This window comes from Homalodisca vitripennis, chromosome 3 (genome assembly GCF_021130785.1).
Source record: "Homalodisca vitripennis isolate AUS2020 chromosome 3, UT_GWSS_2.1, whole genome shotgun sequence".
NCBI lineage: Eukaryota > Metazoa > Arthropoda > Insecta > Hemiptera > Cicadellidae > Homalodisca > Homalodisca vitripennis.
Genome location: NC_060209.1, coordinates 78,987,078 through 78,999,390, shown reverse-complemented (window position 1 = coordinate 78,999,390; position 12,313 = coordinate 78,987,078). Strand labels below are relative to the sequence as shown.

The 12,313-nt window shown below is 31.2% G+C and overlaps 1 protein-coding gene across 4 annotated transcripts in view; it reads left to right on the top strand.

The window, feature by feature from the left end:
* The window catches only part of LOC124357086 (myelin expression factor 2), a 44,948-nt gene extending 32,982 nt beyond the window's left edge, over window positions 1-11,966 (top strand). For 2 of the 4 annotated variants that reach the window (XM_046808512.1, XM_046808509.1), the window contains 4 exons: window positions 3,784-3,936; window positions 7,763-8,028; window positions 10,124-10,259; window positions 11,432-11,966. In XM_046808512.1, coding sequence (XP_046664468.1) covers window positions 3,784-3,936; window positions 7,763-8,028; window positions 10,124-10,259; window positions 11,432-11,487 — 611 coding nt within the window. In that variant the 3' untranslated portion in view covers window positions 11,488-11,966. Of the gene's footprint in view, window positions 1-3,765; window positions 3,937-7,762; window positions 8,029-10,123; window positions 10,260-11,431 lie in introns of all 4 variants that reach the window. The other 2 variants (XM_046808511.1, XM_046808508.1) reach the window with 1 other exon arrangement.
* The last annotated feature ends 347 nt before the right edge of the window (window positions 11,967-12,313 follow it).

Genomic DNA, 12,313 nt, shown 5'->3' with positions numbered 1-12,313 from the left:
GCACAGGTGCATTGAAAATCTATCTGCAAAGGTTGATTCTTCAGTACCTATTCTTGTTTATTGTATTTCATACAGTAAAAGCAAAGGCAATGTAATGCTAACAAATGCAGCAGAATTCAATATAAATTATCGTACAAATACCTAATATAGTTCATACACAAATTGACAAATTAGAAATAATTGTAATCTTACAATTGAATATAATATGTTGTATATGATCTTTGCTTATTGGTTATACCTCTGTTAATTTAAGGCCAAACAATCTAATCCAATAAAATAAAATGATAAAACTACAATATCATTGAATTGTTCGATTTTAAACCAAAGAATAATTAATGTAATATAAACAATCAATTGTTGTACAAAAACACAACTCAACATTATTTGAATGTTTGTATTACAATCATCTCTGATAGTCCTACTAAAAAATTATAAATTTGTATAGTTATATAATTTTAATTGGTCCTAAATAATATTTTATTTTACGTACTGTCAATTTAAAACAATATTTACCTTTTCTTTAAAACTTCAGATTATAGTTATATTTTGGTTAAAATACTAAAAATAATAAATAACATTAATGTTATTTTAAAATTTTAAATGTTATTTATATTTGGAGTAGAATTATTAATGGTAATTAACCCTGGAACTGGCCATCATTTTTCCCAAAATGGCAGGCACTTTTTTGGTGATTTTGTAAGGGTTTTTCTATTTTAATCACTGCTCATCTATTTTTTAAGATAAAAACATTTTAAAAACATCACTGTCTTTAGAAATAAAATGCAGTTTCCCAAAAAAAATATTTAAGTTTGAATCATTGAATATATTTTTATTTTTTTTACAGATTAACCATAAAAAATATTAGTAAAGAATAAATTTTTCTCAAAATGTATAGCACCCCTCTCAGGTAATATGAAAGTTTTTAGAATAATTCTAAAATATACAAAAGTTTACTTATATACCTCAATTACAAATTACAAAAAAAAATTTAGGTAAAAGAAGTTTATTGGTACTTTTGGATAATATATCTATAAAAATTACAAAATCTGAAAAAATTTTGTATAGCACTATTATGTATACCATTGTGACATTTTGGAATCTATTGGATGAACAAATATTTTTTTCTAAGAGATAAATATATGTAGAAGAGAAAAAATATGATATTTATAGAAGTTTACATTGTATCATATATTGTTATATGGCAACAAAAATTTTTTTTTCTATTTTTATACAAAAGTCAAAATTGTGAAATAAATGCCTAACTTTTTTAGCTAACAATGTTCTTTTCTCATCCAAATATTATTTATAAAGATAGAACGTTTATTGAAGTTTACAAAAATGTACAACAATGTAATTTTTATCTCTATTATTTTTTTGTAAAAAAAATAAAACAAGCGGTGGTCATAGAAATACCTTCTAATACCTTCAGAAAAAGTAAAAAATTTTACTTTTATAATAAATACCTTTGCATAAATTTAAATCAAAAATTTTTATTTTAATTAAAATTAAATTGTCTACAAAATAATAAAACACTGAACCTACGTGAACATAGGCTTATTTTCAGTTTCACAAAAATCCAACCTATTCGCTAAAACTTAACCTAACCTCTACATTTTTCACTTCACTAATTAAAAACAAAAACAATAAACAAACTTTTATTTATACACACTAAATAACGAGAAGTCTAAAATATCCAAATAAATAGCAAGCAATACACTAATACCGGCAATGACGTAATAACAACAAAGAAATCAACACGGCAACCATGCGATGCGTTGTTCTTCTCTACTGGCTGAGTCGGTGATTGCGCAACAGAACAAAAATAAAATACTAGTTCATAGTCTTTGTTGTCTATTATACTGTTGCTTTAGAGCAATTCTTCTTCTTTGTTTTGATATGATTTTCACTATTTCCAGACAACGATAAAGTAACAAAAATAACAAAATTTAATGAAGCTATTTTCCGACGCATTAGGCATTTTGGGATTTTACAAAACACGAGCTTTTCAAACGCTTATTTTATAAACATTTATTTTTCTACTGGCTATTGAAAAGATGTTTTCTGAAAGCCAAGAATACACTGTTTTCAATGACGACACTTACGATCGTGTAGAACGTAAACTCACGATAGGGAATTTTTACAAACATACGGTAATTTTAGCGTGTTCGGAAATTACGCAAACAAATGGCGATCGGAAATGTGAACATCCAAGTTTAGAATTTTATAATGAAAGATTTAACTTAACTATAGAGCGTTTTATGATTTAATATGAAACCTTGAATCTTTATCTTTAGATTTACGTATGTTTTACTTCAAACAAAGTAAAACTAGACTTGCTGTGAGAGATCATATTACGACATAGTTAATGCGTCGAAAAATAGCTTAGTGCCATTTTGAAACTGTAGTTAATGCGTCGATAATCGCTTAAAGCCAGTTGCAGGGTTAAAAGACCCATAATTAAAATTGCCAATAGTTACATTTTATATCTAAATTAAATCTATTTAGAAAATGAAAAAGTGATGACAACTGTTGCCTAAAAATTTGTTAACCAAATCTAGCCTGTCTTAAGAATTATTATGGAAATAAATATTAGATTAGGTATTTATGTAATGGTAAGTTTTGGGCTAGTATGGACTACTCGTGTTCCTGTATTGGTTTGTCTAAAAAATATTACTATTTAGTGACTGAAAAAATGTAATGTTAGTTTTATCATTTTCGTATGCCTTTTTCCAAATTTCAAGAAAATAAAAATGTTGCATAGCAAATTTCTACCTATTTTTTCACTAGGTTTAACCCTTTGTGCTCGAAAAGGCCAGTAGAACTGATCACACCAAGGTTACAGACAGCTCATGTTAGTTTTGCCGTAGTTTGTCCTCTTATGGCCTGTACAGATGGCTGCACTATTTTCGTTGACAGCTCGCCGGCTATATTTTTTGTTTGCCTCCTCAAATCAAAATTATATTTCAATTTCCTCCGCATTATTTGCATAGTAATTTAAAATTTTTAAAGAAGAAATGAAAAATAATTTAAAATTAATTTTTAATGAATCTTTCTAATACAAAGATAAACATACATTTGGAAAATTTAACCCTTATACCTATATATTTAACAAAGATGTGTAAATTAAATGTTATAAAGTTGGTTTTTACAGTTATGTATTCTTAGACATTTTATATTTTTCTCAGTCATTACATTTTTTATGGAATAAGACTTAAAAATACATACCTATGTATAATCAAGAATAGTTGACACAAATCTTCTAGTAAAATGTTCTATGTTTCTATCTTTTCTATCACTTCAGTGTATAGGCCCACTACGCGTAATTCGTCTTTATTTGCATAGTCAATGTATATAGAAAAATTATAGGCTAATTTAATATTTACTGCTTTACTTAAAAATTACTTTAAAATGAAGCTGTTCGATAGGTTTTAGCACTCACCATTCATTATAAAATAAAGAGAATATTAGAAAATAAGTATGTTTAGTGGTCAGTGGTGCTGGCCTTACGATCCATGGATGTATTACATCTTGGCCAGTACAGCTGGTCATACGAGCTGAGATAACATTACGGCAAAAATTATTCTGCGCTTCCAACAAAATGGTGGCCAGTAGAGCTCCAAGGACAAATTATAAATACTGCCTTTGAGTGCATAGAGTTAAAAAACGATTAGCTCCTATCCTGATTTCACATTTGTTCATTCCCAGAGAGGTTCAGTTTTAAATTGGTAAATTTAAAATTGAGCCAAATTTTATTTGTTTAACCAGATATGCTGCCCAACTTAGGAGGTGCGGGAGCTGCTGCAGGGCTTGGTCTGGGGACTGGAGACTTGGCGGGACTGGGGTCGGGACTTAGTGCTGCGGCTCTCGGTGGATTGGCCGGCAACAACCCCTTCATGGCTCAGCTCGGTGCTGCAGGCAACAGTTTGTTAGGAGCTGGTAATAATTATTGTTTTTCATTATAATAAGTTTTTTGTAAGTGTAAAATTTTAAAGTGTACACACATTTTAAAAGCTGATGTTAATTTTTGAAATATTAACGCAGTATAAGTTTATATATAACATTGTGATACTTTATTACTTAATAAGATACTTTATGAGTTTTAAACTTTAGTCGTAGTTGATGCATTCGAAACATTTTTTGAACGTGTCAGCATACCAAAACAATAGTTTCAGTTGAATAAAGTAAAAGTCATTTAATATATTCAATATAATTATGTATTTAAAAAAAATAATATATATATATATATATATATATATATATATATAACAATTATTGGACTTCTTAGTATAAATTTCCATTAATATTTCGGCTTTGCCGTTTTCAAAAAGGTATAATAAAAGGTATAAAACAAAAATAACACAGCAAACAAAATTTACACAAGTAAATAAATAAACATTTGCATAAATAAATAAATAAACAGGAATTTTTGAACATGTGATTAACACCAAAGAGAAATATCATGAACAGAGGAAGAATTTAGAAAAAGAATTTAGAAAAATAATAACAAAAACAATTGATCATTTCATCTTTTATTCAGACCAAAGGGTACTTTTGATTTTAATATTAACTGATGTGCCTGTTCTAAATTTTCTAAGTAAATTTTTTTTCCATCTTCTGGTACTTTGCAAATACCTTTCAATGAATAACATTGTTCAAAATTTTGTTGGTGGCCTAATGCGTGTTGTGAAACCAATATATGTAAATAACAAGCCTGTACATAACAATACAGAATGTAAATAAAATCTGCCTACTGGCCACTTATAAAGTGGTTGGGGGAGGTTCTATAAAAGGTCGATAAAAGAATAATGCAAACGAATAATCCCTAAAAATTAACTTTGTTTTCCAGTGAAATGAGAGAGCATGTGCAACTTAACAACAGGTTATCACTATTTTTAGATGCTATACTTAAACAAAAACTGCCAGAGTAGTGGAGGAGGTTAATACAACAAATCCCTTTTAACAACACATTTCCTTGAGTTCAATAGTTTTATAATTATACTACTTGGCACAACATTTTTTAATTACATGACTGATATTGTTGTAAAATTTGAAACAGAATTAATCTCTTCCACATTATTATTTGTCGGTTTTCATTCACACTTTACAAGTCATTCAGTGGATAGTATATGATTATTATAGTAATGAGTTTAATATTTTGAACCTTTGACAATGCTGCTTGAATAATATGTTTTATAAGATAATGAGAACTATATTACATAATGTACTTAAACATTTCAGTGATATTGCTTAGTGTATTTATCCTGTATTTTATTTTAATTGTGTTCTTTAACTCAGGTATGGTATTCAGAAAAGTTTATATTGTATGGTGTGGACATGACATGGCCATTTTGTTTCTGTGCAAATTATATTAATAACATTATTAACCCTTTGAGTGCCGCAGTGTCGCTAATTATGACTGTACAAAAAGTGGATAAAGTGCTGGTGTCGATAATTTTAATGTTTTGTATTTCAATAATATTTTAAATAGTACAAGGTTATTTTGACCCAATAACCAGATAACTATATTAAATAAAAAAAAAACTTACAAATACCCTATTCACTCAAATTATGTTCAAACTTAACTTTTTTTGTAAAAATTGAAATTTTCATATTATAAAGCAAATTTTGTTTTTAACAATATGACTCACGTTCTTCATTTAATTATAAAAAAAAACAACAAAATTATGTTGGATAGTTCTTTTCAACAGCTTTTTCCCAAAAACTTGCAAAAAACACAGCCTGGCACTTTATGCATATGACTTGGGAAAATGCCAGCGGGACTGAAAGGGTTAAAAATGAGATTTTGTCTACTTTTTCATAATGTTGTACAGTAGGCTCGATAATTTAGTCCCGGTAATCCAAGATTCTGTTTAATCTGAGGCACCTTGGAGTGAAAAGAAATTGTAGATTGTTTATTTAATTCAGTAAAGTAGTCCGTGTCAATCCTGAAGTGGAATGCGTGAAGTTTGTTACGGCATGCTGTATATAAGTCAGCTGTGTGTCGTTCAGTGCTTTATTGAATTTTTGAGCTTTATTGAATTTTTGAGAAGTGAAGGTCAGTGGACAATGACACCTGATTGCTCAGAAGATTCACGTGTTATGAAAAATAGATCAGTGTTGCTCTTTCTGCCTCTGTAACCGGTTTGGGTTCGTTCTCTATTTTTTTTATGATTGTCAGGCGTTCAATTCAATTGAATAGTTTGTTATCTTTTTGTGTGCATGTTGTTAACCCATTGCGGATCATATTGTTTTGGCGCGCGGGCACCAGCGGGCGCGAATTAATTCACGATCAGCGGCCGCACAAACAGCAATGGTGCGCCACATTGTATCGCTCGCTTTTGTATACTAGAAAATTCAGCTGCGAAGGTATTCGTTCAGATGGAACATGGGCTTGCTGGGGTATCCGTGATGTAGGAACGATAACACGCGAGCAAGGTTACGGCGTGGCAGGGATGATGTCTGAATCATAGTCTAAATAAAGCTGCTCGGGCGAATCAATTGCAACATCCGGGCCATTGTCTAGACTAAACCCACCAACATGTACGTCTGCGTCGTTTAGTTGTGTCACTAACCTCAAAAGTATTATAATAACAACTGAGGAAAACACCCAATCAGAAGCACTAAAAAGCAGAGAGTAAACTCATATGAATGATTTTTCAACTTCGACATACAACTGCGATCTGTAGGATATTTATAAAACTTTTGAAAACTCTAAACGTAGACCGTTGTTAAACACTCTTAGTAGACAAGTGAAGACGATCGCCCGATCTATCAGACATTACAGAACTATTTGGAGGGAAATGTAAAAGCAGACCGCTTTTGCGACCTGAGCTCGTCACCGTGCCGTTAGGCCCGGCCGCTGCGTGACGAGCCCAGCTCGTCAGTGATCCGCAATGGGTTAAGTGTGTGGGTGTGTAGATTACTTTTTATTTTTGTGAATTTTTAGCTAATTTTGTGCAAATGAGTGGAAAAGCAAAGAGAAAAATAGTTTCTATCAAAGAAAAACTCAAAAGCGTTGAAGAGGATTGAGAATCGCTGAAGAAATGGCAGCTGATTATGGTGTAGGCGAGACATCAGTAGGCGATTGGCGCAGAAACCAAAGTAAAATTAAACAGTTAAAAGTGTTACAAGTTGTTAAAAGTACTGACATAACCACATCCAACAGAAAAGTGATAAAAAATCTGATTATGATAAAACAAGTGAAGTCCTTTTTCTTTGGTTCAGTCAACAACGTAAAAAAGGAAGATTTATTTCGGACCCTATCCTTCAGGAAAAAGCTTTGTTTTTCTGAAAAGAGTTTAAAGATGGTAAACCTTATTTTACTGCAAGTACAGGATTGTTGGTCCGTTTAAAAAAAACAATACGGTGTCAGGCAACTTGAAATATGCACTGAAAAATAGTCTGCAGATTCTGAAGTTGTTGGAGACTTTTGTGAAAAGTTTCAGCAGATAATCAAAGACAAAAAACTTACAGTAAACCAGATTTACAATTTTGAATAAACTGGACTAAATTTTTAGATGTTAATCTCCAAGACCCTTGCCTTTAAAGAAATTTTTTATAACAGTTTATTATAAAGTCATATTGGTGTATAAAATTAAACTGATTCATATAATAACACTCAGTAGATTTTTCTGAATGAGTATTGAGTATTGTTGAGTGTTCTTGATGAGTATTATGATGTAAATTGCTGTTGTTCCAGCAAATACTTGCCTTATGTGTGTCAGATAAATACTAAATAAAGAGTTAATCTGTGATGTTACAGGTGCTTTAGGAGGTGCTGGCCTGGGTGGAGGAGGCTTGGGTGTGGGTGGAGGTGGTCTCGGAGGTGGCGGCTTGGGAGGAGGTGGTATGGGAGGCGGTGGCCCAGGACTCGGCCGGGACTTTGATAGCCTCAGTGCTGCATTAGGTGGCGGTGGTGGAGGTGGCTACAACTCCAACAACATGGAGAGAGACTTCAGAGGCCCCCCACCCAACAACATGGCCAACAACGGGAGAGATCCCATGTCTGACACAATTATGATTAAGAATGTAAGTTAAATGGGTTTTAAAAACCAATAGTGTATGATTGCACGGACATATGTATTTTTAAGCTAATAAACAGCTGTTATGGCACAATTAGCTGTGCGCTGTCTTGTTCCCTCCTTTTCAAAACATGGCATACTTTGAACCATCTGTATTTGAATTATATTTTTTTAATTAGGTAAAAATGTAACCTCTAAAATTTTAAACAAAATTCAAAACAATGTACAGTTGAAGGAAATAAATTAATAACTATTGATTGTCATAATGAAGTATGGTATTATACTGTGGGAATGTTATTTATTTAAATTTATTTATTATACAGTTTGAATATTCATCAAATTCCAGGACACAATGAAGAACTTTATAAAGGCTGTAAATATTCACAGTACTCATCAACAAAATAAAATGCTTTTGACACCAGAAAATGTGTTAGGGAGTAGGCTTAAAATATGTTGGACAAGCTTTTAATTCTTCTCAACAATCTTTTCCAAATTTATCACCAAGAGTTTCCTTATGAAATTAAAACCTTTTTTATAAAGCCTATTATCTAGTAATTTAATATTTTCAGGATTCAGCAGATTTTCAAAATGTTTAACCCTTTGAATGCCACAAGGCAAAAAATTTAGTACAAAAGAAATGCACTAGCAACTATATTGCAAGTCATATGCGAAAAATGCCAGGGAATAATAAGAAGTATTACCGGGCTTCCGGAAAAAGAATATATTTTTTTTATTTTTCATACTATTTTTATGAAACAGGTATCAAAATGTTTGTAAAACATTGTATTACAATAAAATGTTACAAAACAAACGAAACAACATAAAATAATATTAGTTTTGGCATGTCAAAACCAAAAAATGTATAGAGCAATTTTTATTTTTTAGTTTTTATTTTTTTTGACAAATTAATAAGAAACAATTTTTACTATGGGAAGCATTTTTTTAATATTCTTTATAACATTGTTAATGTGAAAAAAAATAATGGTTAACTTTTTTACATAATTACTATAGTTACATAATAATGCTTGAAATTATGTACATAACGAAAAAATCATTTTTCAGTACCGGTAACACAACACTAAAACAAAAATAATTAATGCATTACTTACATTTATCCTTTGGTTCTAAAGTATATCTAATATATGGTCTTCATATTTTCCCAAAAAATATGTACACACACACGCGCGCGCGCACACACACACACACATACACACGCGCGCACGCACCCACGGGATATATCAATTTAACAAAATCATTTTAGAGATCCTAACCTCAAAACGATGTAAAAACAACCATGTGACCGAACGTATTATTTTAGATATTACGCATACTATACGTAGCGAGTTGTTTACGCGCCAACGATGCCCCGGTTGATCACCGCCAGCTGTTGTTGCTTCTATTATTCTGTGTTTTTTTTATCTTCACTAATATAAAGTACTATGTGAACTATTATTTATCTATTGCAGGATAGTTAACAAATAAAACAATATTGGTTGTGTAAAGAAGTCATGAAAAATAAAGCGTTAAAAATTACGATAACAGACGTCGATGACGGATCGTCGCCTGGCACTTTTCGCACAGTTAGTCGGCGACGATAGATCGTCGCCGTGGCACTTTTCGCAAGGGTTTTTGGCGACGATGTATCGTCGCCGTGGCACGCAAAGGGTTAAATACTTTTAATATTTAAATGTGTTTATACTTTTCAGTTTATAGCTATTTATTGGTAAGATTATTTTATGACGAGGCACTTATTTTTATTATAATTTGTAAGTTAAAAAATGGTACATATTTCATAAATAACACAAAATTTCTTAAATAATGGGTTGCATTTCTAATAAGAACCATCAATGTTAATTTCTTCTTGGTGTTTCTTATGCATCATTGCCCAAAATTTAAATGAGAAACATTATTTACAAATGTTTATGATGGTAGTACAGCTATAAACAACAAATGGCACGTATAACAACAAATTCTTTGAAACTGATGTTAAATTGAGTTTGTTGATAATAGTTATTGAACGTATTCAGACTTCAAAAATTGTGTAAATTTATACTGCAGTGTTGTTATTTGTCACTTTTATTTGGTATGTTGTTTTTTCTCAGTTGCCACCTACAGCCACCTGGCAGCAGCTGAAGGACAAGTTCCGCGATGCTGGAGAAGTGAAGTTCGCAGAACTCAGGGGGAAGGACATCGGGATCATTCAATTCGCCAGCAAGTGGGATGCGGAACGTGCTCTCAGTATCCTTTGACATTTTTCTTAATTATTTATAATGATATCATTCTAAAACTGGCATTCCCTAACGTTTTTATAACAAAATCTAATTAAATATTTAAAAAGAAGATTGGTTTATTAACTTACATATAAAAGGTTTTAAGAAAATGTTGACATTGATCTCTCCCAAGTAAATGCTAACTCTTATACTTTATACTCAGCATTGACTGTATTAAAGTACATCCCATCCTGGTAAGATAAGTTAGTTGTTAGCATTCCAAACTGAAGACTGGTCACCAATTTGGTTGTGTGGATGGGCCTTAGCTTGGGTTCTTTTCATACTGTAATAAACACATAAGGACGAGGTGATAAAAAAAACTTGTTTTTAAGTCCTAAGTATGTCATAACATTTCATCTGGTACTTAATATGTCTGAAATATAGTTCAAATTTGATATTTTGTAAAAAATGAGTAAACTTACTAAATTATTTTCTAAACATTAGTTTTAACTAAATTTCTGGTGCTTCGTAATGAGTTCACACTATACTGCTAGTGCTTTATTTTGTTCTGTTATTCTATAAATTATGTCTAGAAGTATCAGGGGTGGATTTAAAGATTATTGGTATTTATAATTTTTTATTTACATTTTTTTAAATTAAAAAATTTACAAATCAAAATTTATAAAATTTAAGTTCACAAAAATAACAGAAGCTTAACAGTTATCAAGCAATTGCAACATTATGACTAATGAAATAAAGTATTTATTTATTCTTACTACACACTACACTGAGTGATGAACTTGAATGAGAGATCGCTGGCTCAGTGTGTTCAAGCGTCAGCGATCGCGGCAACTAAAAGAAAACAGCCATTGTCTAAACTTTAAAATAGACTATTTATGGAGTAATAAAATTTAAAATAACTGTACTATTTATAACTATGGATCTTGTACTGTATTCTATCTCATATTTTATTGTATTATTGTAATATCGGCGTCACATATCGCTTTTGACTGATGTCAGCATATGACGTGATGTCGTCACGGAGCTCTTCCGTGATGATACGCTAATGGGTTAACAATTTCACTGTCGCTCTATACTGAGTAATTTTACTACTCGTTACAGTACACTATGTACTTAATGCATCTGTTGCAGTCTATGTGTTAATTACTAATAGCAATGTTTCCTTAACCTAGTTCTCAGACATGATGGACCGAGTGAGGTGGGACGGCCGCACACTGGACGTCCGTTACTACTGAGCCAGTGAGTAACTGATACTCAGTTGCTGTTCAAAGACTCTTGGACCTTCAGTGTTTTTGTGTCCACATAGGTTTTTAGGAAATCTACAGATTTTATGTAATAGACCATCTATCTACTCAACAGTCAGTTCCATTCTAGATTTTGTCTCAGTGTTAGTTTTATCAATTATTCACTTAAATTGTTGATGATAGGTTTGAGATTGAATTGTTTCTGCAGCGCCTTTTTGTATCGTTTTATCAATTGAGATGTACTTTTGTTGATGTATTAGATTAATAGCATAGTATTTTACAAGAAATGAAGCGGTTTGTATCTGTCCAGCTGAAGTTTAAGAAGGGAACATGAAGAGATGAGATTGTAAGGATCACCGTTTCTGTATTGTGCTGGATTATTCCAATTAGGTCAAGTTTCAAGATCCAGAGTATCATACTTGTATTAATAAACCAGTGTTTTGAAAATATACTTGATTATTCCACTTTTACGTGTCTTGAAGATTGCTGTGCCCTAATGATAAGTTTGGTTTTTGCAAAATTTCCACATCACAACTTCATAAGATGTCTTTATTGATTTGTTATGTCATAAACTCATAGGAAATCATCAACGGTGAATACAAGACTTCGTTTAGGGGTTCACCAGAAACAGCAATGAAAATAATTTAGTTGTTTCGAAACTTAAAAAATTGTTGTCCTTGTTATTCAAGTGCTACATTCCTGGAAGTTTTAATTTTTCTCTATTTAATTTAATAATATAACATTATTTTTGTCAACTGCTTCTCTAGTTTATTTGTTTTAATATTTTTTGTGGAAATTTTGCTTTAACTTTGTTAAA